Source organism: Colletotrichum truncatum (assembly GCF_014235925.2).
Source record: "Colletotrichum truncatum strain CMES1059 chromosome Unknown Contig_0008, whole genome shotgun sequence".
Taxonomy (NCBI): Eukaryota; Fungi; Ascomycota; class Sordariomycetes; order Glomerellales; family Glomerellaceae; genus Colletotrichum; species Colletotrichum truncatum.
The window spans coordinates 2,192,342-2,218,467 of record NW_027222405.1 but is presented as its reverse complement, the minus strand read 5'-3'; the positions used below and the strand labels follow the sequence as shown (position 1 = coordinate 2,218,467).

Below are 26,126 nucleotides of genomic sequence, written 5' to 3'. Positions count from 1 at the left end.
GGTGACCTGGTGATGCAGCTCTGCTCTACGGCGAATGCGGAGCCAACTCTATCGGGAGGATGTGCCATCACTACAATCCTGCTTTTCGAAAGCTTCTACACGGTTCTAAGCTCAATTACATACATTTTTGTCAGAGGCTTCTGAGCGCTTTTTTAGTTTCGTAGCTAATTGAAGCAGGCACCTTCTTCCAGTCGATTTCAAGAAGCGGAGAAACATCAAGACACAACTTTGATACATGCTATATTTGGAGACCATGCCTTCAAAGACAAAGGACGTCTCCCAAGCAATAATGAGTCTGGAGCTGAGTCGCCCAGACAGAATGGCTCTACTTGACTCCTTTCTACGATAGAGGGGCTTGTTAGTCCCGTTCTGATCACCCATCCAGTCAACACACACCCTTGTCAGCACAACCCAAACTCAGATGCAGCGGTTGAGATCAGTTTGATGACATCAAGCATCAGGGCACTGATGAGATTTCTGAACCATACGTAGTTATGAACAGATTTTTTTTTTTAATTTTACATAAGCTGTTTTATTGGCATTAACGGTCTTTGTAGAATATGAAAAGCAGTGGGTGAAGTAGGTTGCGCCGTCAAGGAGTCATGCACAGAACTGCGCTCGTCAATGGAAACATCAGTCAAAAGAATATATGTGGTGTCTGTAATATGATGCAGGGCTTAAAAACCTACCGTCAACAACTGTGGCTTTCTCTTTCGTTGCTGGGCAGGATGTGGGAGAGGTTTCCGTATCACAACATTACCGGTAAGAATGAACTCAACTGCGAAGTGCCCTTTACATGGGCTCGATGTCCTTGGAACGCAGCTCTAGCAAGGCCATCATCCGTTAGAGGCAACCAGTGTCTTGTCACTGCACCAGGCAAGTAAGTGGCAATTTAAAGATCGCTCGACTATCGAGTGAAAATTGATATGATAAATTGGCTTGGGATTACAATCCGGACACATTCGGGCACAAACAATATAAAGCAGATACCATTTCTGGGGATGAATATACAACCCAATCGCTTGCTCAAATCAGAAGAGATGACACTAAGTATGGGCAGCATTCCATGAGTTTACCAATGGTTCGATGTAGGCTGATACTTGTCTGGAGTGCAGCAGGAGGGATGCACGAAGTATATGGGAATGACTTGGGCCTGAGAGGGAAACTTCAGGTCATTACCTTCATGTGCTCAAATACTGGGCTATCAATACACAAATACACAATATGCCTGCTTTGTTTCGGCTCAAGGCCCTGTAAAACGCACATGCCTCAAACGCTCAGGATTTGGGCCACCATTAACGAGCTTTCAGCTGCTAACCCCAGGGCCGTCAGGTAATCGGAACTCCCCTTCGATAAGAGCACAAGCCTGTTTCTCTGACAGGCCGAAACGCAACCTCGCTGGGCTGCATAGTCTACACAATGACGAGATGGCTTGCGAGGAACAAAGAACACCAAAACTCAATCTGCTGCAGGTATTGCACGTCCCTCCACGTCTGTGACTTCCTTTGCGAATGAGCTCCAAGGGTCTCGGACTGCTGACCTCATCAGGGAAGCCGATTGTACGTCACTTTCATCCGTGCGATGGTGGGAAATCTCGTCCCGCGTGGTCTGCAAGGATGCGCAAGGGATCAGCCGTGCTTCTTTCTCTGGGTACAGATGGAGGCACAAGTGGCCTATTAGTCTTGTCGTTTGCGCTCTTGGCATCCCGTGCCCGACATCTCCTCTTGGCATCCGACTTTGTCAGGTTGTCAGTAATTGTGAAGAAGAAAATACTATGAATGTCAGAGCATCCTGCAAAAATACAAAAGACACAGACACGTTCGTCCTTTCGCCGCGGCGGTCCTGGGCGTGTCATCGAGTGATGACTATGGAAATGAACAGATCAGGACAGGAAGCCTGGTATTGAGCAGACCTGTGATCTCCAACCGATTCAAACTAGTCCTTAGGTATGTGTCGGTGATCAAGCGAAAGCAGCACCGACACCAGCCCACCCGGCTTCAGCTTTTGTCTTTCAGTGACGGAGTCCTTCGCTTCTCGGTGCCGAATCGCTACGTTTAGCAAAATCTGCAAGCGAAGCGAGAAGCGTCCGCGGATATGCTGCTGATTACGAGCTCGCCGCTCAGATGTTGTTTATGCGGCTTCGTGGGGTCGTGCCGAATATGCGGCTCAGACCGAGCGGTTGGTGGCATGATCCGGCGTCACATTCATATACTTGGATCACTCTGCTGCCGCACCATAGGGCTGTAGACGAAAGCCGACAACCAAAGCATAGAGAGTCAGAGATACAAACGAATCCGTTCAACTAAGTCAGCAGGCATTGCAGCTGCTTGGGCGGCTCCGATTTTGGACGCCTTTCGGCTATGAGGAGCGACTGTCCCGTTCATCCAAATCTTTACTGGTAAGGATATGAATGACGAACCCACAATGCTACTGTCTACGAATCAGGTCGAATGGTACGAGCTGCTTGTCCGTGTGGGAAGGTCACCTAGGAAAGGCTGCTGAGGCATCTCAAATGCGATGCAATCCAATCGAGGGAATAGCGATTGGTTCTCAAAGATACACACACACGGATGTGCCGGAAGTTGGATTCAGCCGTTGGTGTGGGAAAAAAAAAAAAAAAAAAGGGTCCGATGTAGCTTTGGATAATACATTTTGATTCAATTGCCGATAAACACGAAATAACAAAATAGGTATCAGCTGCACGCTGCTCTACCAACGCCATGATTCTAAAAACTCCGTGGAGACCCTGACTTGCCCTAATGCAGACTCGCGATACCAGACGGATAACCGTCCCTGCCCTGATCCCAGTCAAAGTCACGCATTCTCCAGTCTTTTCATGTCGCTGTCGCCCTCTTGCGCCTCACATATGGCTGCAGCCGAGGAGGTCTTGCCCAAGCAAGAGGAGACTAACATAGCACACCATCGGAACATGGGCGCCTAGTTCCCGATATTGTGTAGTGTGGAGAGACCGTCAACTCCGACCAGGCGGCTTTCGAGGATTGGATGGGTGCATGCTGCTGCCAGACACAGACCACACGTCCCTTTCTGTCGTTGCCTCATTCCGTTCCGCGCCTTTTAACGCCGTGATTGCGCCGTGCTTTGTGGCGGCTTTGATTCCCCCATGACTGGATCGGCCACCCACCAATCAAAAAACTCCTTTACTACTTCCCAGCTTCCCAACCAAGCAAGCTGGTTTAGTGGGAGCTGCTGATGGTGGAAGAGGAAGAGGTGCTGCTCTGGCTGTCGGTGGAGTTGGTCCTGGTGGCCTTGATGCGCTCGCTGAGTGTTCATGTTAGCCCGGCTGTGTATGGGGATGATCAGAGAGAAAAGAGAGGGAGGGCTTACTGAGTAGCGCGGTCCAGAAGGTGGCACTCGTACTTGGCATTGCCAGACTTGATTTGGAACTTGATGCCCTTGGACTCAAGGACGTTCTGGAGCTGGTCCTTTTGGATGTCGGAGGAAGGCATTTTGAGTTGTGGTATGTGGTTTGGTTGGTTTGGGGAGAGAAATAGGCTGTAGTAAAGGTGCTTGACGAGAGCAGTGAGCAGCAGGATATAAGAGTAGACGACGATAAGATAGATGAGTTGGGTAGAAAAGACTGTGGACGAGGGAGGGAGGAATAGCATCAATATATAGAGTAAAGGTACTGTGTATGCAGAGTGAAAAGGGCTGCCGACTTATCCAGGGCTATTGGCCACTCGTCGCGAGATGAACGAGCGCAACGAAAGGGTCCCAACACCGAACCAACCCTCGAACCTTGGATTCGGAGACGGGGGCTTCGGGTACGGGTACGGATACCCCTGCAGAAAGGTTCAAGTGGACGCCGGGGCGGGCAAGGCAAGGGAAGCCAACATGAGCGATTATTCTGGACTGGAGATGGAAACAGGGACCTGAACCCCAAACCGAGGAAGGCGCGAAGTATCCATCCGTACATCTTACCTACATCTTACCTACATCTTACCCCATACTTCACGGTTTGCGGGCCACTTGGGTACAGCATCGTTCCATGCTTGTATTTAGCTTTGTGCCGAGGCGAGTGACATGTACCCAGTCACTTGGAGGGTCTTCTGGTTCTTCTAGCGCACCTTTGCACTAATTACCTAGTAAAAACAATTTGTAGAGTAAACCGGCAAATAGTTTAGTTTAGCTGTGATCCAAAAGTTGCTGGGCCCCACGGCGCGGGCTTCTTGTTGTGGGCAGCTTGAACAAACAAAGTACTTGGGTACGCGGGATGCAGTATCTGTCAAGTAAGAGCTGCAGATGCAATGCTCGGAGCAGTTACCTTGACCTTCAAGTCCTCAGCGGTACCTGGCGCTAGTTTTGAGCAACGTACCTTGTACGTACTGCAAAAAAGGCAAGTACCTGTCTTCCAGTTCTGAGGGGGAGGAAAAAACACTGAGACCACCCGTCGGAACGTTCCTCTTGGCACTAGCTCCTCCCTCTCCTCTCCTCCCTCGACCCCCTTCACGTCCGTTCTGCTCCTTTGCTCCATTTCCGTGGCCATTCCTTTTCCCATCTGATCCCATTCGTTCCCAGTTCGCATTCCCGTTCCCGCCACTGACCAGTCGCCGGCACCAGAGGAGATGAGGAGCCCTTAGCGTGGGGTTCCGCAAGTGCGGTGAGACACGAACTGCGAACCAAGTGGCTCCTCGCAATCCTCCACTCCCACAAGAGGAGGCTTCATCCCGGTTGTGCCTTATAACATCGCTCATGAGCACCCAAAAGCCGTGAGGCGAGCGAGTCCCGCCGAGTTTCCTGCGAATTGGCCAACCTCAACTCCCAACGTCATGGCCCAGAGACATGCTTTCATTTCACCCTGCTACTACCGTCAATCTTCGTCTGCCTCCACTCACAACATTTCCATTGCAATGCAGCCACAAGACCGGAGAGCAATGTCCCATGCAAGGCCCAGGTTACATTACAGCTGCCTGCAGAACGCTACACATGGCTGTACATGGTGACAGGTCATGAACGTAAATGGTAACGGCCTTTCTCATTTTCCCCTTCTGGCCGGGCTCGCCTGGACGACCGTTCGATCCCTCCCGCCAAAGGGCTAAGAAGGAGGGGTGGTTGGCCGGCGGCAGCAGTATAGGGCAAGAAACACCCAATGCCAAGAGGCCAAACGAATAGCACGTTGAAGCAAATGCTTCTAGAAGCATTCCACTGCTTGCCAAGCCTTTGCCAAAGCTTGGTCCTGCCCGAATCGACCCAAGTGCCATCTCATCGCTCATTTCATGCGCTCCAATGCACCATTCCCAACATATAACGAGCCACGCCTTGCTCTGACTGGCCTGTTCTGTCCGGCCTCCCCTCAGCTGCTCGCCTCTCCCATCATCGGCTCAGACCCTTGCGATCGCAGACTAACTTTTAGGGCAGACAAAAGCGAAGTAGCACCACAACGCCTCCAGTGGCAGCAAGGAAAGCATTAGGCAGCTGAGTTGACTGTGCTAACTGAGACCGATTGGAACAGCATCCCAAGCCCGACTGTTCCGGCTGCAGAGAAGAAACAAAAAAAACCACCTTAATTTGAGTAACGGTTGGTTGTTTGAATCCCGGAGGCCGGGAAGCAATGCGAAAGCCACGCCTTGGGCGCTCCTATGCACCACCGCACCGCAATATCCCCTCCATCCTTCACAACAATCCCCATGGGGGGCCAGTGGACGACCACCGTCGGCCAAGGGGAAAAGGGAACGTGTTTCCCATGTCCATGTCCATGTCCAACAAGCATGGGGGCTGCTCTCCCACAATACGGAATGGTGTTTGGCGAATTGAATTCCAAGGCAAGCAGTCCTGTTGACTCTCTAGACAGGCGCTGGTTGGAGGGAAGCTAAGCATATTCTGGCTAAATGACTCGCATTCGCGACCAGCCGCCCGGCGCTTGACAGTTGTGCTTTCACATCGGTCGCCTCCCGAGAATGTACCCCCAACACTCCAAAAGGCACTGTTGATCGTTATCTTCATTCATGAGGCACCATTGCCGGGAATTCGGGCGGGCAGCAGGCAATCGTATTTTGCTCGACACTTGCACTGGCCTGTTTCCAAGAACCCCATGGAACACCCGATCGAGTTGTGATGCTGGGCTGGTGAGACTGGCTGGTCTCGAAAGGGACGACGGATTGCCGCTCATCCGCAGAAACAGCTTTCCGCCATCGCCCACTCAGCAGTAGCATCATACCTTGTCTGCCCTCGCATTACTTGATGGCTGTTGCCAATCTGAGCCCCTCTCAAAGGATGATCCGCCCTTACCTAAGGATTAGCTTCGCATTATTGAAGTAAACCCCCATCGCCGACCTTCTGTCTGTGCATTTAGTAAAAGGCATTTCCTGTCGGTCTGGGAGATCTCATCCTAGCTATGATTTTAACGCAGGAATCCGTGCTCAGACAAGCCGAGAAACTCTGCTCGAAACCATGATGTGCAGCAGCCATCACCTACCTCAAAGCCGCTCTATTTCGGAGGAAAGAGCCTGGAACCAAATGGCGCATTCCGTTCCGTTCCGTGAAACACTGACGTGAGCTTCGTGGAACGTGCCCATGTTCTTGCAACGAGCTTTGCAAGCAGATACTCACACCAACTCAAACCCAACAACACCTCTGTAAAGGCTCCTCCATCGACAGAGAAGGGGATCCGCACAAAGGCCCGAATCTCGAAATGAGCCATGTCCCCGCGAGACTGGACATCACCAAGGCTTGGCCGCATATCACGACTCGGAGGACGTGGGGCCGGTGTTCACAGCTGCGCCCTTTCAACTCGATGGAAACCGGAGGGTCCCGCAAAACCCTGTTGATTGCTGGTTGGAGTCCAAGTGAGGCCAAGACAATTAGGTCACGAATGATGGACACTGGACACGGCCAAAAAAGAGCATGAGTGAGACGCCAGGACCGCCCGACCGCCCTACTTTCGCCCCGACAAGACAAGCATTGTTGAACTGGATGCAGGCAAGTACCCTAAAGCTTACCTTGCTGGCCCACGGAAACTTTTAACACAGCATGTGTGTTTTCGACCTTGGACGTTGTGGGGGAACATGAAGTGACACGAGGGACGCAGCACCGCGCAGAGTGGCTTTTGCATTGGCCTTTCAATGGCTCGCATCTACATGCGAAATCAAGTGTTTCCACGCGATCAACTGCCCCATTGTCTGTGAAGTGCTGGGTACGATGATCCGAGTAAAAGTGACAAACGACAACCTCTGGCGCGTTATCCGTCCCGCGTATCCACCGACAACAGTTGTGGGAGCGTTCGCAGCCAGGATTGGCCAATTGTAGAGAGGACACATCTACTTCCTTGGTCGGGAATCCGTCACCGACAGAAATAGAGCAATAGCAATGAGATATGCCTGCGATTCTTGGCAGTCTTGGCTAATATTTGTTGTGCGCTGTTTTATCGCTCATCTTCCTCAGCCACCCACCATTTCTCCTAGAAGCAGACGAGAAGATATTGTCGGGGGTTGGCTTGGAGGGGTCCGTTTCGGCAGAGTACCCAAAGTCGCTACCACCAAAGGGCCTCCTCTAGAAGCCTTGGATTGCTTCCAGGAGCTATCAACCTTTTTGCGTTAGCGGCATGCGGTTGTGATAATTTAAGTGCTTCACTGTTATTGTCTGATGGTCCTGCACCCCCTAAAAGGTGACACCGCCGGTTGGCTTTCAGTGTAGATTGGGAGGAACCGTAGATCTCTCGCCGACGTTACGGTCCCGGTGCCGTCTACTTTCAGCTAGTATTAGTTGCTAGAGTGTCGACATGCGGTTGGTTACACTTTTTCCGACCGCCCGCTCCCTCGACGACGCAGATTGAGGCGCGGAGGCGTTGAATGAGCCTCAAGTTATGTTTCGCTCCTCTGCGTCACCGGTCAGCGCGCGAAGGGGATGGTGTCAAACTGCCAATTGTCACTTCGTGGCCTGTCTAGCATCGTCCTTCTTTTTCACCCCCTCCTCCTCTTCATCCGCCCCCTCCCCTCCCCTTGAACGGATGCCAAGAACCGTTCTAGGTATGCGTGCTCTCGTCTTGGCGGAACCACGACCTGCTACGGGCGCCCGCCTGCCTTGACAGTGACAGATGGTTCACGGACATGCGCTGTACATTTGGCGCCAAGCCCTGCGGTATCTCCCTAGGACCCTACCTACCATTTGCCCAAGTCTCTCAAAACTGGCGCAGCCTGGTTTTCACATCGTCGTTCAAAATGTCTTGGCCCCTGTGAAACTTCCACTGCTGATTGTGGGTAGCTCGTTCAGTCCGGACGGCCTGCCTGTCTGCCGCCTGCCCGAGGCGGGCCTGTTCATCTGCGGCCTCCGGTAGTTGAACAAGACAGGTCTCGTCAAGAGATGTATTGAAAGAGGTTCTGAGCCAGTCCAGCCAAGATGCCGGGTTCCATGTCTTATTTGAGCGGGCAGCAACAGGCTAGCCATAATTTTACCCGGGCTGCTGATCTTTAGGAATGTTGTCGTTCACTTGACTTTTTTACCCATCAGGTTTCTCACCAATGAATAGCCTTTTATTATTATTATTATTATTTTTTTTTTTTTATAAATTTGTTCTCATGACTTTTTATTTTTTGGTACTGTCAAAGATTCTACTAATGCGACCAATGAAAGGGCTACATCCATTTACGCAGAGCCGCGTATCCTTGGACATGTGACATCAAATGACGTCGACTTGGCCGTCGGCTCTGGCTCTAGAGACAGAGGCAGACGACGGCACACAGATGAAGTACTCAAGACATGTATCCTCGGGTCACGGGAATGAAAGACAAACTGGAGTTCATAAACTCATTCAAGACTCTGGCTCTAACGCAAGAAAATATCCGTTGGTGTACAGTCTACTACAGGTATCCCGTATCTCTTTCAGGTAATGCAGGTATTTACAACTTGGAAATGATGGCGTTGGCGAACTCGTGGGTCTTGGCGTTACCACCCAAGTCACCAGTCAGGGCCTTTCCTTCCGCAAGGGTATCAAAAGCGGCCTTCTCGATTCTGTCGGCGTACTCGCCGAGGCTCATGTGTCTCAGCATCATCATGGAGGAGAGCAGGAGAGCGGTAGGGTTGGCCAGACCCTTGCCGGCAATGTCGGGGGCGGAGCCGTGGACGGCCTCGAAGATGGAGCACTCGTCACCGATGTTGCCGGAGGGGGTAAGACCAAGGCCACCGATGAGACCGGCGCACATGTCGGAGAGAATGTCACCGTACAGGTTGGGCATGACAAGGACCTTGTCGTTGTAGGGGAGGGGGTCGGTGACCATCTTCAGGCAGGTGTTGTCGAGCAGCTCAGCGTCGAACTCGATGTCGGGGAAGTCCTTGGCGACCTCGCGGCCGGTCTTGAGGAAGAGACCATCGGACATCTTCATGATGGTGGCCTTGTGGACGACGCGGACCTTCTTGCGGCCAATCTCCTGGGCTTGCTGGAAGGCGAAACGGAGAACGCGCTCAGAGGCCTCGCGGGTGATGAGCTTGATGGACTGGACGACGCCATCGACGACGACGTGCTCGATGCCGGAGTATTCACCCTCAGTGTTCTCGCGGATCAGGACGGTGTCGACGTTGTCGTAGGGGGTCTTGTAGCCGGCGACGGATCGGCAGGGACGCAGGTTGGCGAAGAGGTTGAAGGTACGACGGAGAGTCAGGTTGAGGGAGACGTGGCCCTTGCCAATGGGGGTCTGTAGAGTTACATTGTCAGGGTAATTGGCCTTCCAAGTTATCAAAAGGTGGGATGTAGACTTACAGCGAGGGGGCCCTTGAGGGCAATCTTGTTGCGCTTGATGCTCTCAATGGCAGCATCGGGGATGGCGGTCTTGCCATCCTTGAGGATGGGGGTAACATCGACGGGCTCCCAGGTGACGGGGGCCTTTCACTCCGTTGTCAGTACAAAACAAATCGTTGCTATGCTGGGAGGCGCAATGTGATTTCACATACCTTAGCCGCGGCAAAGATGTCCTTGACAGCCTGGGAGATCTCGGGACCGATACCGTCACCCTCAATCAAGCTGACCGGGAAGTTGCCCTGTAAAGTGAAAACAAAACGTTAGTATCTGCGAACGAACGATATAGCAACCTGGGCGTCGCCAATTGAGCCCTTAGCCCGGACAACAAGGTGGCCGAGGTGATACAATTGCGCGCAAAATTTTATGGGACGGGTAGGGGCGGCAACGAGTTTGGGATGGACGTACGTTGGAGTCCTTGACACCGTTGAACTTAGCGACACGCTCGCTGTAGAATCTGGAGTTCTAATAAAGTTGTTAGCCTTGCCTGTTCTATCTCTTCAATTGCGGTTTTGCGGCTCAAGACCGCTGGCACGTGGATCTTCTGGGGATGATGTCGGTGGCCGGGGAATGTCAGTTGCGCACCTGGAACTGGGAGACGGCGGCGGCGCGGGGAGCGGCGCGCAGGGCTTGCCGCCTAATGGGCGCAGCGAAGGTACGGGCGGCCAGCATTGTGACTGAAGTATGAAGGGTAACGGTCCTTTGGAGGGGAGAAGGAGACGAAATACACCGAAGGATAGGAAATGGGAGGAAGTGGCTGGTCCGGGAAAGGTTTCGTTATCGGGGGACGGGAATTTTAAGGTCGGGAAGGAAATACGTCGCAGAGGCACCAACCAGGGTGGAAGGGTGAGAAAATAAACCGCCGCTTTACCGGAAACTGCTTTCTTGGCTGGGCCATGCCTCTAGTTAATTCAAAAAAAATTTTGTCCTTGATGGAATTTCTATTCTGGTTTCTGTTCTTTGTCTACTACCAAGAGATTAACCGTCCACTGTTCTGTTTGTTCCCTCAAAACGCAGTTTGGACTTTAATTTTCCTCATCTGGCGTTGCCTCTTAAGCTGATCCATGGATGGCTGTATCCGAGGTTGACGTTCAAAAGTGGGATCTTGACAAGCACCCCCAGTAAAAGCGGCGGTCTATTCTTCACTCAAGAAGAAAACATTCCGCGGGATTATCGATGACCGACCTCTAGCACCGACCGATGCCGAAGGTTCAGCCACATACGTGGCGTTGAGGCCCACAATGATCCACTTGCTTCGGCTGTCAGGAACGGGAAGCAGTTTTTCCCTTGCCGGTATGAATGATGTGGGGACTCTTTGGATTCACCGAGCTCACCTGCTTGGAGATCAAGGTGTGTAAAATGAGGGTCTCGGTGAGACAAAGCGCTAAGTGGGCTGCATCAGTGTCGCTAGCTGCTCCCGCCGCTATTGCACCGCCTCAACCTAGACATCACCAACTGAAGCTCTCGACAGCTACGACTTGCTCTTTTCTTTGCGCTCGCTGACACGGTTTCCACGGCTTCAGGGGCTTTTATTGTTCTTTAGAAAGCGTTGTCACTCGCTGCCTTACAGCCAATGGAATCGGTCATCAATCGTGTTTGAAACGAGCCACTGCTTCATACACTATCGGTGCTGGCAGTGAGCTACTTCCCAATCTCCAGCCGTTTCTAATCGGCAGAGATGATCATTCTCTTTTTTACGCACCAACCGTAATATTATTCATCATGTCTTCTGACTACGAGCGGACAATCCTGGAATTCTACCAGCTTCCTACTCCATACCCGAACGAATGGCCCGACGAGAAGAACCAGAGCGATGCGTCCGACGATGAGGAGAGTAAGGACGAGAAGAAGGCGAAGCTGAACCGCCGGAAGTCACGATATCAGGCACTCGAGAGAGCTGTTAGCAATCGAAGCAGCACAATCCCCGGTTCACAGTCAGAGAAGGGTGGCATTGGAAACATCGTCCAGCGAGACGAGCCAGATCCCTTGGGCACTACCGACAGTGTTGTTAGGACCCTGCGCCAACTGGGAGTGCCTGTTCAAGACGATCCTCGTTTGCGTGAGTGTACTTCCATGATGCATACAACGATTCATTATTGATTCTCTGCCCCAGGCAATCGATTTCTCCTCTCTTCAACCACCTTCTCCCCTGCCCTGTTCCTGTCGCAGATGCACGCGACCGCCGATACTCAAAGCTTGCTGGTTGGCCTGGATGTTCTCTCCCAGTCTATCGATCAGAAGTCTGCATCACTTAAGGTTCTGGTGGAAACCAACTTTGAGCGTTTCGTCAAGGCAAAGGCCACTATAGATAATGTATACAGAGAGATGAAGTATCGAGGCGCAGAGCCGCCTCCTCCGCCTGCGACCGGTCGCCCTCGAGGCCACTCCCGACATGCTAGCCGAAGCAGCTTCAGAAGCAGCAATGGCGGCATCGCTCTTGCCAACTCTCTTGGATCCCCTACCTCGGACGCGCGCAAGAAGAATGCGCTGGTTAAGGAGAGCGAATACGGTGTCGCGGGCATCAAGGCACCCCTACTAGACGTTTCCGCCAAGGCGGAGGACGTGTGGGGCCCAGCGTTGGGAGGTCGAGACAAGGAGGAGAATCTCAAGGTTGTGTCAGCCAACCTTGAGCAGTTCAGGGAATATGTTGAGCTGAGCTCAGCTATTGCCGATAGCATTAAACGCAGAGACTACGAAAGCCTTGTTGAAGAGTACAACAAGGCGCGCAAGTTCTCAGACGATGCGCGCAGCTTGGCAGCAAGCGTGGCCCCTGGATCTTCGACAGATACACAACTCTACCAAATTGTTTTGGCAGCACGAATGTGGCACGATGTCGACGAGCAGATCCAGTCCTTCAAGCGGGATGTTTGGCGAAAACTCGTTACCCTTCACGGCGTGTCGAAGACCGAAAACTTGGGCCAGCAGGACCAGCATATGGAGTTGATCAGCCTGCTCCTGGAGTTAGGCGTGGATGACAATCCAATCTGGGTTTGGTTGCTCAGTCGGTACGATTACCTCAAGGGCAAGATCCAGTCGACGTCGGATCGCTCCAAGGTCGAAATCGAGGTATTGCGCCGAAGACTGGCAAATGGCGAAAAGCCCGGCTCGCACGCAGTCGCGTCACACCTCCGGTCACTAGGCCGCGTGGCGGTGGAGAACAAGATTGCATCAGCCGACTCGGCGGATGTTATTGAGCTATGGGAGAAAATGCTAGCCTTCCTGTCCGGTTTGCTCTCGTCTCAAGGAATTCTAGGAGAGGTAGTGGATTTCTGGCAAACTGTGCAAGGCTTCTTGGATGGCAACATTCAGCGGACGTTGCCGCTGGGTTACAATGGAGAATCCCAAAACCACCACCAGTTGACGCCTCAAGGTGCAGAAGACCTTCAGAAAGGCACCCTGGAACTTGTCGATATGATTCGCGAGACTGTCTTTGGTTTTTTTGTAGGGCCACCACCGGAAGATATATCGCTGCTGTTCTCGCCTCTACCAATGTCACCAAAAAGTCCCTCTTCGGCATCAACCCCTACCGGTATGAGAGATCTTCGGCTCAACCTTGACCCCAACAATATCCCACCCCCTTCCCCCAAGCGCGGCGAGACATGGGAGAAACTGGCATTCTGGCCCCCTTGGTCTAATTCCGTCAGTGGTGTCCATTATCTCTCCAAGATGCTTGCGCTTGTAGGCTCTGGGGCTTCTGACCTTGCAAGTATTGGACCCATTGTCAACGGCCCGGATTCCAGCGTTCTGGACAGACTTAAGTCACTGGTGAACATTTCCAGAGAGAGATGCGTCACTGCCTTGTGTGCTGCGTGGAACAAGGACGCCGAAAACATCAAGTATGTCGAGGACTGGTACCGATCGCCGGAACTGGGTGACCTCACGCGCATGCCTTCCAGTTTTGCTGCTTTTGAGGGCGCGCTGCTTGCTGGCATGCAGAAGATTCTCTACATATCTGAGGCCATGTCTAAGCCTGGTGCGGGGGATATTGTTCTCCCACCACCTAGTAAGCTCTTGCAGATGGTTAGAAGCCAGTACGTCACAACGCTCTATAAGGCGTTGAGCGGCATGGTAGAAAACGCAGAGCGATCTGTCAAAAAGGCCGATGACGATTGGACGACAGATATTGATGGAACCATCGCCACGAGCGTCCCGCCTGCTCCAACAGGCGGAAGAGCAACGCTTGATGCAGGGGATAGGGTAAGTATCTGATAACACTCCGCTGGACTTTGCTAATGCTCTATAGAATGTCCGCATGCTTCTGACACTTAGCAACCTACAAGCACTTCGGGCAAAGGTTGTTCCAAATCTGAACTCGCAATTCGAGAATGCCTTCTCTGTGAAACTCAGTGATGAATCCAAGACTATCAAGGACGTCCTGGGCCAGATTGACGCCAGATTGTTCCAATCATATACCAGACCCTCAATAGAGTCGCTCCGGAACATTGTCCGAGCTGGCGTTGCGTCTCAAGACTGGGTCCCCGAGACTGGCCAGAAGCCGCGAGAAGCGAAACCCTACGTGTACGAGGCTCTTCTCAGCCTTGTTCTCGTCCATACGCAGGTTTCAACGACTGCGCCTACTCTCACCTCTCAAGTGTTGTCTTACCTTCTTGAGCAAACTAGTCGTGAACTTCTAGAGGCATTCCGCACTCGGCAGCGATACACGCTTGAGGCCCTTATGCAGGCCACCCTCGACGTTGAGTTTGTCGCTCAGACATTGAGTCAATACACCACAGATCGCGCTTCCCAGCTCCAAAGTGAGATTTACTCGGAACTTGACGGGCGTACCGATAACGACGCGCGCGCTCGGCTGCAGAGCGAGCTTCCAGAAATGCGGAGCGTCCTGAAGCGCCTCCGCGAAGCGAGCAAGAACGAGTTTGCGTGCTTCCGCAAGCCGAAGCGCCCTGGCATGGGTCCCATGCGAACGGGAACAGGTGACTCAACGGCTAGTATCACCAAAGGCTAGAAGCCACCACCAGAGTGCAGCTGGAGGCCCGCATATTACTGAATCTTCTGGGGCGCGTGGCCACTAGATTGTCGGGTGCTGAGAAGTGGACGTGAACATGAAGGTGAAAGTGGAGGATCATGTTACTACGAGGCGTGAGATGAGCAAATGAATATTTATGTCGCTTAACCCACAAATCTTGTGCAATATTTGATTATACTACAGCCAGTCAAAGGTGGCTGGCTCTTCAAGAAATTCCTCAAGCTATCGTAAGAAGCGTTGGTAATTGCGGCAAGCGGGTATCTACGGGCAAACCCTCCTGTAGGTTCCCTGGAGAACGGGGGTTTGCAAGCCATCTATAAACAGAAAAAACCGTCTACGAAGTCCGTGTATGTTCCTTTTTCCTCCCAGTCCGTCCTCCACGTAGGGTTAAAGATGCGTTCCCATCACCAAGAGGAACCTATGTCGTTGAGTTCGCCCATCGAGCCTGTGGGAACCTCTCTTCTTTTTGATATGCCAAAGTTCTGTGGTCTCTTCTTCGGCCATTGCTTTTGTCTTTCCTTTTTTGTTCCAGTTCCCTTTTATGTATGTTGCAAGTGAGAGGTCGTACATCATTAATACTTTTTTTTCTTCTTTTTTTCTTTTGGTGGTATCATTCCCAATGCTGATTTGCGCTTGGTTTGGTTCTTCTTTTATTTTCTTGGTTCTCATCCATTCATTCGTCATAGAAAGAAGCCAGTCACTCCTGTTCGTGGAAGGACTGCATTCGTGAGCAGTGGACACGCAGAAGACATACCCGGGGGTGCGTGTGGTCTCGGGCTTTGGCATGAAACCTACATGCCGCTGTGGTACTCCCGAGGTTTAGAAAACAAACGGATACGCTCCATACTAAGGCAGCGCCTGAGGAAGCGCCTCGGAGGAAGGAGGAGAAGCAACAGCAGAAGGAGCGGAAGGAGGAGCTAGAGGAGGGGGCGTGGTGTGGCCGGAGCTGGTAGGAGCACCAATGTGGTGGCCAGCTGCATTTTCTCCCTCCTTAGGCGGAAGAAGAACATGGCTACAAAAGTGGAGTTCCAAAGATCGGGAGGTCTCTGGACTGAATGCGCATGTCTCAAGCTTGCGAACGACATCATCATCTATAAATATTGTAAGAGCTTGCAAGACAGGAAGGGGTGGAATGAGGAGGCGCCTTACAATCTAGGTTCAGTGCGCTGAAGAACTCTACCACTGGCGCGAAATCGGTGTCGCCAACGTCCAGAACGGCCAACCGTCCATCAAGGGCTCGGAAAGTCTTGGGATGAGCCTTCCGAAGAGTCAGAAGCATCTTAAGCAAATCTGCAATTTCGTGGCCCTGGTTGACGTAAGACGAAGGTGGACGGTCGAGGGGCCAGCGTTGGCGGAAGTCGTCCATCTCCCACACCTTGAAAGTCCAAGTTGTCTTCTCAAGGCAGTGGAGAAGGATCAGAATCGAGAGATAGACATCGAAGTGAATCCTGGCCTTGCCATTCTCGAGGCAGCGCTGGAGCTCGCTGATGAGTTTGTTGGAGACGTTGTTAGCCCTGCGCTCGGTGGCGGCTGACAGCTGGAAGGTGATCAGATTGTATATATCCTGATCATCACTGCCTGCAAAGTCCTCGGGGCCACGGGGCACGACAATGCCTTCCCGCTCCTCGGAGATGTACCAACCACGTTCTCGATCAAGAATCTCAATAAGACCCCACAGATCAATAGCGAGCTTCAGAATCTTGCCAGTGGCCTTCTCTTGCGGAAACTTCTGGGCGGACTCCAAGACGACTTGCATAAAGTGAGATGGCTCTCGCTGGATGAGGGTGGGTAAGATTAACTTGAGGAACTCCTCCATGCGAGCTGGAAGATCTTCCTTATCTTGGTCAATCATGACAACCTGGAAGAGCGCCTGGCCCTCTCCGTTGGTCTGCTCTGTCTCTTCAGCGACAGTTTGGGGTTGAGTTTGACGAGGGGTTACCAGGGCAGCAAGGCTCAAGCTGGGGCTGTCTTCCCAAAGGGACACCACGAGAGAGGTGCCGTTTGACAACAACTGGTACGTCTGTCTAGCTTGCTTAACTCTAGTCTGTGCCAGCACAACAATCAAAGCGGCTGAGTAAAGTGTTAACTCTTGGCTAAGGCGAGTCCGAACACAAGGGTAGGTCCAGTGGCGGGGACCTTGAATCTTGCGGCATTGATCACAGGGGTCATGGACGCCGCAAGTCTTGCGAAGGATACGGCATCTTATACAGGCACCTTTCTTGCGGGCAGCTTGGACTTCTTTTCGTCGGACCGGCGTGTAAGCCTTTCTCTTATGCTCACTCGAGGTTCCGTTGCCGATGGGCATCCGAGTGCCGCCTCTGTGAGGTGGTGCAATAGGTGCCACATGAGTCGCGGTAGTGGGGTTGTGGTTGGTGGCCATGTAAGTCATCTCCCCCCAGGGCTGCTGAGGAGTGTTGTTGACTTCAGAGACGGCGTTGTTGACATCTACCGGTGGCATGATGGGGCTCATGACCTGGGGTTCATTGTGATCAGCGGTCAGCTGAGGGTCCATGAGGGTGTGAGTGAGGCGAGCGGTTGCAGCGGCAGCGACAGAGAGGTCCGACGAGTCCAGTGGGTGATTGTTTGGTTGCTGAGTTGCCGCCTGGAGATGCTCCATTTTCTCTTCGGTTGTGAGGTAACTCAAAGGATTGGCACTGTCTTGGGAACTCGACTCTGTATGACAATCAGTGTCAAATGTCCGGTCTCATAGCTGAATGAAATAATACAAAACGTCGTGCACATGAATTGAAAGAGAGATGCCATCTCAATGACAGAGAGTGATACAACAGAATGAGAGTGATAGTGAAGGTAACAGAAGGAAGTGTTTATGACTTACCCTTTCTTTCACGCAGGAGTCGATTCTCATAGCTCACCGGTGGATTTTCCAAGGTGAACTGTTCCTGGACCTCAAAGCCAATTTGCAGCTGACGGGCGGTCGAGTCTGCAACTTCTCGACCAGGAGCTGCAGGAACGCCCATTTCATTTTCTCCAACCTGCCGCGATGCTTCGGCCAAGGTGCGAAGGGCAGACCAGTTCTCCGGAGCCTCAGGTGCAATATCAGCAGCGGCACCATCGAGCTGGTTGACAGTGAGATTCATTGAGCGCGGAGCTGAGGCGCCGGAGTGAAGACCAGCAAATCCAAGAGCAGCATTTATACGCTCTTCGGGTGTAATTGCGGGACATTTCTCGGTGATGTGCTTGTGTAAAACCTCGCCACGGCCTTTGGGGAAGTTTTCACCGCATAACTTGCAGGTATGAGGATACCGGTTGCTAGAGTCTGCCAACTTGGGGCCCCGCGTAAAGTATTCCCCAATAACGGGGTTTGGTTTTCGGCCCATAATGGCTATATAGGCGTCTCCGGCCGAGAATCCAGGCCGAGTATCAAAAGGCGCTGTCTTCCGGAACGGAGCATATACTGTTGACCGCCGGAGGCCTGGTCGATGAGAGACCGCTTGCTGTAGACCGCCTTTGAAATTCTGCCCTCAGTGTCGATGTGAATGAATTGCTGACAGATCAGTGCTCTGGCAAACGGAAAAGATATTCCAATATTGTATAAGCCCTTCCAGGACACTGTAGGCAAAAAATTGCCCTGCCTGGATTTTCCCAGCGTGCGACAACGAACAATATGCCTTGGTTTGACCTGAGCAGAGCGATGCAATTCACAAATTCTGCCAAATTTTCACACCGCTCTGTACCATTTTTGGATGAGGATAGTCCGAAACAGCCCTGCCAGCCACCTACCGGATTAATTATGGTGGGGTAATTTATCACGTGATATGTATACCCAGCTTTCAGGTGCTATCAGATGTCATATTTGCTGGACATACTACCATTTACCATTCCTAGTCGAGGACAATTGAGAATCTGAAGTTTACAAACCTTTGTTCATAACGGCATTGCATTGATAAACATCGTGTGGTTTTCTCTTTTGAAGAGGGGGTGTCTTACCTTCTTCGCAGTGCCTCCGATGCAGCAATTGCCTCAAGACAGCCGTCTCAAACATTATCTCTTGTACCTTGTGTAGTGATATCAGGACCACAGAAGACGCTAAAGACAAAGTAGCTTCAATGAGGAAATAAACATGCGAAGCTCCTGGGCTTAGCCCTTTTCTTACTCTTTTCTGTCGGCTGAATGAGCAGTTTTTATCAGTTTTAGACAGCCTTACGCTTGATTGAGTCGATCCGATATCTCAAGGCCAAATTGAGTACAGAGTGCTCAAAGACTGCTACAGCCCGAGAGATTCCTATTGAACTTTGGCATTGTTGATCATTTGCTCAACCATATTCCTGCGCCCTGTACTTTCTTCTTCTTCTTCTCTCTCTCTCTCTCCCCCCCCCCCCCCCCCCCCCCCATCTTCCTTCAACTTTTTTTTTTTTTTTTTCCAAAAAAGACTATGTCGCTTGGACCCATGGATGCATGTCTTCTTGGTCAACGTCGTTACAGGGCAAGATTGCCAATTAAGGCTATTTGCGGAAGAAAGATGCCTAGGTGCAGTTTACGTTGGACAGCATCAAACGGTTACATCATGAGCACCCCAGTTGCAACGGCATCAAATGTTGCCCCAAAGACAGTCTAGCTAGCGAAATGCAGTAGGCGTGGAACTTATAGTATCATGTTTGTTGTTGTGTTGCTGCATTGCTGTAGGATTGCTGCTCAGTTGACTCACCTGTAGCCAGTGTCAGTTGAGCGTAGACATCAGAGAGATGCCAGTAAAGACGCACGTTACCAGCCTAAAAACGACCGCTCCTGTTATATCCACAGGGTTTCCCCTCATCTTGGATTCCGCGACCTAAGGTCTTTCACACGTGCATTGGCGTATTTGTCTCATAGGCCATTGCTGAACCCATTTCCTCCTGCATACTGCAGTAGCTTCCCCTTGAGTATTCGAACGATCAAAATATTGATTGAGGATGGTTAGTTAGCCACGCTTCTGGGAGGAGGTGGGAATCCTCTGGGGAGCCTCCTGTGGGTTTGGCGAAGCACATCCGGTTTCTGCGGATGGTTTTTTGATCTTTAATTTAAGTCATGGATAACCCTGTTCAATACTGATTATGGTTTTTTACACCAGCAACAGTGTGGGCAAAAGGCACTGACGGCTGATATACGTCTGTTCCTGGGAAAGGGGGGCGAATTAACAGAGTCCAAGCCTCGGCGGTATCACTAGTGGGACAACCCCGGTACGGGGCCGAATGCAGGGGCTATCTTCGAGGGCCGAGTGGCTTAAGTGTCTCCGGCCGTGACCTCTAAAGTGCCTGACTGAAGTTGGGGGCAAGAGGGGCGAGGGAGCTGTAAGTGGTCCTTCTTTATCCAGTGAGTCCGGATCTCGGCGTTTAGCTTCAGAGGATTGTTCATACATTTTGCCAGTTTTCCCCGTTCGGCCCCCGCGTTTGTTGGTTGTACGTATGAACATTCATATCTTCAGGGTGGAGGGGGCTATTTGCACCCCTGCTGTGCAATTGTTGCCAATTCTGTGTACGTCCTTACTCTCGCTTATCGAGTGCCAGCACCATTGTGACCGCGTCCATGAACGGGTAACCTTTGGGGGCCTGAATTTATATTTGCCGGGCGCTTAGGTATACTTGGCTGCCGTTCTCGGGAGCTTTGACAAGCGAAGGTTGGGTATACCGTGAAGTGTGCCAGCAAACCCCACGACGAATGCGGCGGCACCAAGTCTTTCCACGGCTCACGGCACCGAGACTGAGCACTTCCCAGTCAATCACAGGCTGCAACCCCCGAGTTATCTAAAACGTCGTTATCCGCGCTGTTCCTCAAATTCTGCATCCTTTTTATCTCTCTTTCTATCTTCAAATTTCGTCATGCCATTTTAAAGCGCTTCTCATCCAGTCATAGTCTCTAACTTGGGCACGTTTGCCTACCCCTCGTTACCCACCCCACGGACGTTACAGCGCGGATACCACCCTGTGGAAGCTCCTGCAACGTCGTTTCGTGCCTTCCGTTAGTATCCAAGTCATTCCTTGTTATCGGACCCTCAGTATCGTCTTTTTGCCTTCCTACTCGGGATCCGTCACTTGATATTCTGCAGACTTGGCTTGGTTAGTTGTCCTTAATCATTTCGAAAGATCCTTCCGGTTACGCGAGGCTATGTTGAAATTGATGTGATCTATATACGGGTACACTTTTTCTTCTAGACGACGCATTAAGTTCCATTTTCGGTGCAAGCCAAGTGAACCGAGTCTGCACGGAAACCTTTCGTGGTGTCTCAGTTCAAGATATAAATCCCTGGACGACTACATCTTAAGCACATCGAGCCCGGGTAGAGTCCTCTTCTCAGGTATATCACGCCGTTCAATAAGATAGCATGCGGCGCACTACCCTTTTTCATATGGCGTCAGCCGTGGCAGCTCAGTCTGCCGATCTCGCTGGCTACGTTTTGACGGATGTAAGTGACAGGGAAGTTAGCCCACTTGAACCAACTGACGCTTGCACAGACCGGCTCCATTGGTGGAGGCAACACATTCCCTGGAGTCTCGAGGCCCTTGGGCATGGTCAAACTAGGACCTGACCTAGAAAATGGAATCGATGCTTACTCCGGATATCTCCCAGATGGCCACTTCACCGGCTTCTCTATGCTCCATGAATCTGGCACAGGAGGCGCCCCCAAGTATGGTGTCGTTAACCAGATGCCTGTCGTAGGCGTCATTGACAATCCCCTGAGCCAGAACACTGACAATCGGGCGCAACCTGATGAGACTGAAGTCGGTCACTATAAGTCTTACCTCAGTTCTGGGGTCACTGTTGAACTGGGGGCAACGAAGAAGGCTGGTTTGTATCAGTACAGCTTTCCCAAAAGCAATGGCAATGCCGATGCCAATGTCATTGTAGACGTATCTCACGTCCTTCCCTCATACAGAGGGCAAGGCCTGGGCCAGAACTACCTAGGAGGGAAGATTGAGATCAAGGAGGGCGATGACTTTCATTATGAAGGGTTCGGATACTATGACAATGTGAGTTGCACCACGCTCACCCCCTACCTTCTATGTACCATAACCAACAGGCGGCAGGGCTGGAACCGTGCAACAGAGTGGAAAGTGTACTTCTGCGGGTATTTCGACCGCCCAGCAACTTACAAGACGTTCCTCGGAAAGGACCGCACATCACACGAGCTATCCGAGTACGGAGCCGAGACCGGTTATGAGTCCAGGACACAGCGACTGGGCGCTATTTTCACCTTCAAGGACGCTACTGTTACGTCAAGGGTCGGAGTTTCATTTATTTCCACTTCGCAAGCTTGCAGTAATGTTAATTCAGAGATCCCCGCAGAAAGGAGCCTCTCTTCCGTCAGAGAGGCTACCCGACAGGCGTGGACTACCGAGGTTCTTTCTAAGGTCAGAACCTCCGAGACGGACACCAGGAAACTGAACCAGCTATACACGGCATTGTACTTCATGAACTTGCTCCCGACCAACAAGACAGGCGAGAACCCGCTTTGGGAGTCTAGTGAGCCTTATTACGACGACATTTTTACTTTCTGGGACACCGTAAGTCTTGGACATGAGTATCCACCTCTGCAGCACTGACGCAGGCACCTAGTTCCGATGCACCACATCTCTCCTCCACATTCTTCAGCCAGAAGCATATGAAGAGTTTATCCGCTCAATGATAGACATCTGGAGACATGAGGGTTATGTCTCCGATGCCCGCTCTTCTTTTTGGAATGGCGCCGTTCAGGGTGGCTCCAATAGTGACAACGTTCTCGCTGACGCGTACGTGAAGGGCGTCCGTGGCAAAATTAACTGGGACGACGGCCTATCCGCCATGCTCAAAAATGCTGAGGTCGTTCCCCCCAACAATAATGACCCTCGAGATCGTTCCGGGTCAACCAAAGAAGGCCGTGGAGCTCTTCCGGATTGGCTCGAGTACGGCTTCATCACCCCCAAGTTCGCCCGCGCCGTGAGCCGTGCGGTTGAGTATGCCACCAATGACTTTGCCGTATACCAAGTTGCCAAGGGCATGGGTCTCTCCGACACCGCCGATAAATACCTACAGCGTTCGCGCAACTGGCGCAATCACTGGAACAAGGATATGCAAGCGCTCGGCTTCAGTGGCTTTATGGGCCCACGTAACGCTGATGGCAGCTTCCCACCACAGGACCCCCTTGACTGCGGCGGGTGCTACTGGGCTGAAGCGTACTACCAGGCCACTCCTTGGGAGTATTCGTTCAACGCACACCATGACGCAGCGCACATGATAGAGCTGGCCGGAGGACCCCAGAAGTACTCCGACAGGTTAGAGAAGACGTTCGAGCCGGGGCAATACAAAGGAAACGGCGCGTTTGGGAACACCATCTTCAATCCTGGTAACGAACCCAGCTTCGGTACTCCTTATCTGTTCAACTTCGTCAACAAGCAGCACCTCACCGTGGAGCGCTCGAGGTTCGTAGCGAAGTCGTACTACAAGCCCACGCCCAACGGTCTTCCGGGCAACTCTGATGCCGGGGCGATGGAATCATGGCTGCTTTGGAACATGATTGGACTGTATCCCCTTACGGGTCAGACGACCTTCCTCATTGGTTCACCGTGGTTTTCTGACTTGACTATCTCGCTCGGTGGCGGACGGGAGCTCAACGTTACATCGACAGGCGGTTCTGAGGATTCTTTTTATGTGCAGTCGCTCCGTGTTAACGGAGAGAAGTGGGACAAATCATGGGTGTCGTGGGGCGACATCTTCGCCGAGGGAGGCTCACTCGAGTTCGAACTAGGATCTGAGCCCAAGAACTGGGCAACGGGTAAGCTACCGCCGAGCCCAGCCAGCGGAGAGTCCTCCGAGCTACCCGCAGCACTGAGGCAGCAACTACGTAAGCGGTGGTGGCGCCGTGACCAGCAGAAGGTTATTGTATGGTAGGTTGCAGAACTTATTTAGGAGGGTTTGTTTGCTAGGCATCGTCTTGAGAACTAGAATATAACATGTGACATTTACCGATATATGACATTAAAATACGGCATGCTTTTTCCTGCTAAAGAGGGCCTTTCTTTGATGTATCGTCTATTCGAATGGAAAAGCAACAATCGATAACTGGTCAGAGTTAAAAAAAAAAAAAATTCTCACTGTTTTTAACAAGGAGAGTGCGTGTTCAAAATACTGCATAAGTGATTCCGTAAAGTAAACATTTGGCGATAACACCACATACAGCTCGTATTTCTCATACAAACTCCTTCGCTATGCCGGTATTGCTTAAACATAGAATGCGGAGTAAGGGTATAAAGCTCATAAGGTACGCAAAGTAACGGCGAATTCTTACATTCCATCAACGGGATTCATCGGCTCCACCCCATACGTTCTTAAACTCTTCATCGTCTCCTACACGGAAGTTGTCATTGAAATCATCGCCTTGTTCGCTCTCTGCCCAGGGTGATGCTATGGCCTCTTGTAGGTGAGGAGACTCTTGCTCCTTAATTGCCTCTTGCTGGACGCCTGATAGAGATTGAGGCGTAGTCGTCTGAGCGGGTGCTTTTGCTGGATTAGGCGGTGGGCTTTGCTGCTTAGTTGAAGGACCCGATTCGGACCGATCTGGAGATGACGCGGATCTTGAACTTGCAACTGGGTCTTGCTTTTGCTTTTGCTTCTTTTTGTTTTTCTTGCTGGCAACCACTATCGGCTCATGAGGGCGAGTTGACCGTGGCAGATATTCCGTGGTTGACCGAGACGAGGATGCGAAGCCCAAGCTACCCTGAGAAGACATATACCGTTTGCTCAATGGCTCACTTGCTGTGATGACGGGATACTGAAAGGCTATTAGCAGAGCGTAATAGTATTGCTGGTTGACTGACTCACATTCCAATCACCAAACTCTAGTTCGCGTGCCTTGTCGTAGAGTTGCTCCTCATCGGGATCAATTTGAGGATCATTGGCAAGGTCGTCGTTGAAAGTACCGTTGGCATAATTATATTCCTCGCTGGGGCCACCCGCGGTTCCTACTAGCAAGGGATCCCGCTCGTTCATGTCGCGATTAACCTGGCGATCCACCTGGCCAGGAGTTGGTATCCAGTACTTGCCCTTACCGCCTCTTGAATATCGCATGCCTTCTTTGAGTCTGCCAAGTCTGGCACGAGACTCTTCGTGAGCCATTATTTTATCACCTGAGTCAAAAGCACGGTATCCATATTTATCGCCTTTGAAGGTCTCTTTCGAGTCTTCGATAAGATCCCTAATGCCAAAGGCGTCGCGAAAGGCGAATTTCACTGGCATTCTGGCGGATAGGATGTTGTTGTCCGCGAAATCGTGCCAAGAGAAGGCATACCAGTGGGCGATGGCAAAGCCTGGCATTTCGATGCAGATTAAAGCGTCTTGAATGGCTGCAGCCAAGTTGTCAGGAGAATAGCCCTCGACATTGTCGGGAATCGCTCCCAGCCAGACGAGTATAGAAAGAAGAAACCCCTGCCAGTAAGAGGCGAAAATAACAAGCTTGATGCACAAGAACTTAGGCACTGGCCGGAACGGCAAGAGGTCGCGGTGCATACAAACCCAAAACAAGCCGAGCGAGTATAGGCTCACCGTCACACTGATGTTGTAGATCAGGCTACTCCAGAAATAGCCCGACTCAACACCAATGTAGCCTTCTTGGTAAGTCCCAGTAGCCTTCATAATGATTGTTGCCAAAGCTAGCATAGGCTTCAGCCAAGCATATTGAAGAATCCCACGCTTAATAGCCAGGAATGTGTGAGGGTCCGATATGTCTACTCGTGGGAGAACATGGTTCATCGGCCAAAGGTGGTGAACGGGCTCTCGACCATGGGTCATGATGATCAACGCCCTCTCCCCACCAAGGTAGTTGATTAGAAGCTGGAAAAAGGTGTAGATGGTGAAGGCCTGATTATGTCAGACAGTGCAGCCAACGAGTTCAGAAGAGCAAAGCTTACCTCGTATATGTCGCGAATTGGGTCTAGGAATGAGGCGGCCTTGATGGAGATCATACTAGTCCATGAAGCGATCGAGTATATGGGAACCCTGGGATAATTAAGCATTGGTCTGGTATCTTTAACTTGGTAATCGACAGACGTACATAAGCAGAATGCGAGCAACATAACGTTGGAGGAGCGGCTTCCGGTAGTTTTTCCTGTATCCGTATCAACAGCTGTGTGTCCACGAGTACACCACAAGATAACGTACGATTGCAATAGAATTGAACTGCGAGAAATACATTAGCTCCAGCTGCGTTTGTTCCAAACAGGAGCGAGTACTCACACAGCTGACAGGAGTGTCGCTACCAAAGCCGCAACGCCAGCAACAATGGTGGTCGCCGTGGTAAGCTTCTCGCCCGTTCCACCCGCCATGTTATCTGCGGCCCAGAGCGATGCGTCGAGTGCCTTGTATCGTTATGGTGGTCGTGGTGGTGGTCGTGTGCCTAGCTCATGGCCATCGAGGCAGCTCGGATACGAG

At 51.6% G+C, this 26,126-nt stretch overlaps 6 protein-coding genes across 6 annotated transcripts; 2 read left to right on the top strand and 4 right to left on the bottom strand.

The window, feature by feature from the left end:
* Positions 1-3,194: 3,194 nt before the first annotated feature.
* On the bottom strand, positions 3,195-3,467 carry CTRU02_212077 (uncharacterized protein; the record flags this gene model as incomplete). Its single annotated transcript, XM_036725094.2, has 2 exons — positions 3,195-3,279; positions 3,346-3,467. The coding sequence occupies 2 exons, from the start codon at positions 3,465-3,467 to the stop codon at positions 3,195-3,197; spliced, it is 207 nt and encodes a 68-aa protein (XP_036583259.2).
* Positions 3,468-8,852: 5,385 nt separating this feature from the next.
* On the bottom strand, positions 8,853-10,417 carry CTRU02_212076 (isocitrate nad-dependent; the record flags this gene model as incomplete). Its single annotated transcript, XM_036725095.1, has 5 exons — positions 8,853-9,644; positions 9,710-9,832; positions 9,901-9,987; positions 10,154-10,210; positions 10,331-10,417. The coding sequence occupies 5 exons, from the start codon at positions 10,415-10,417 to the stop codon at positions 8,853-8,855; spliced, it is 1,146 nt and encodes a 381-aa protein (XP_036583260.1).
* A 1,050-nt stretch (positions 10,418-11,467) lies between these two features.
* On the top strand, positions 11,468-14,708 carry CTRU02_212075 (exocyst complex component sec5; the record flags this gene model as incomplete). The annotated part of the gene is made up of 3 exons (XM_036725096.1): positions 11,468-11,804; positions 11,859-13,942; positions 13,989-14,708. 3 exons carry the CDS (start codon positions 11,468-11,470, stop codon positions 14,706-14,708), a joined length of 3,141 nt encoding a protein of 1,046 aa, XP_036583261.1.
* Positions 14,709-15,575: 867 nt separating this feature from the next.
* On the bottom strand, positions 15,576-18,067 carry CTRU02_212074 (uncharacterized protein; the record flags this gene model as incomplete). Its single annotated transcript, XM_036725097.1, has 3 exons — positions 15,576-15,820; positions 15,879-17,402; positions 17,566-18,067. 3 exons carry the CDS (start codon positions 18,065-18,067, stop codon positions 15,576-15,578), a joined length of 2,271 nt encoding a protein of 756 aa, XP_036583262.1.
* Positions 18,068-21,048: 2,981 nt separating this feature from the next.
* On the top strand, positions 21,049-23,591 carry CTRU02_212073 (glycosyl hydrolase family 92 protein; the record flags this gene model as incomplete). Its single annotated transcript, XM_070205775.1, has 4 exons — positions 21,049-21,129; positions 21,179-21,694; positions 21,752-22,228; positions 22,281-23,591. The coding sequence occupies 4 exons, from the start codon at positions 21,049-21,051 to the stop codon at positions 23,589-23,591; spliced, it is 2,385 nt and encodes a 794-aa protein (XP_070060588.1).
* Positions 23,592-23,994: 403 nt separating this feature from the next.
* CTRU02_212072 (DUF300 domain-containing protein) lies at positions 23,995-26,020 on the bottom strand (the record flags this gene model as incomplete). The annotated part of the gene is made up of 6 exons (XM_070205774.1): positions 23,995-24,471; positions 24,522-25,556; positions 25,607-25,694; positions 25,750-25,803; positions 25,857-25,874; positions 25,932-26,020. The coding sequence occupies 6 exons, from the start codon at positions 26,018-26,020 to the stop codon at positions 23,995-23,997; spliced, it is 1,761 nt and encodes a 586-aa protein (XP_070060587.1).
* Positions 26,021-26,126: the final 106 nt, after the last annotated feature.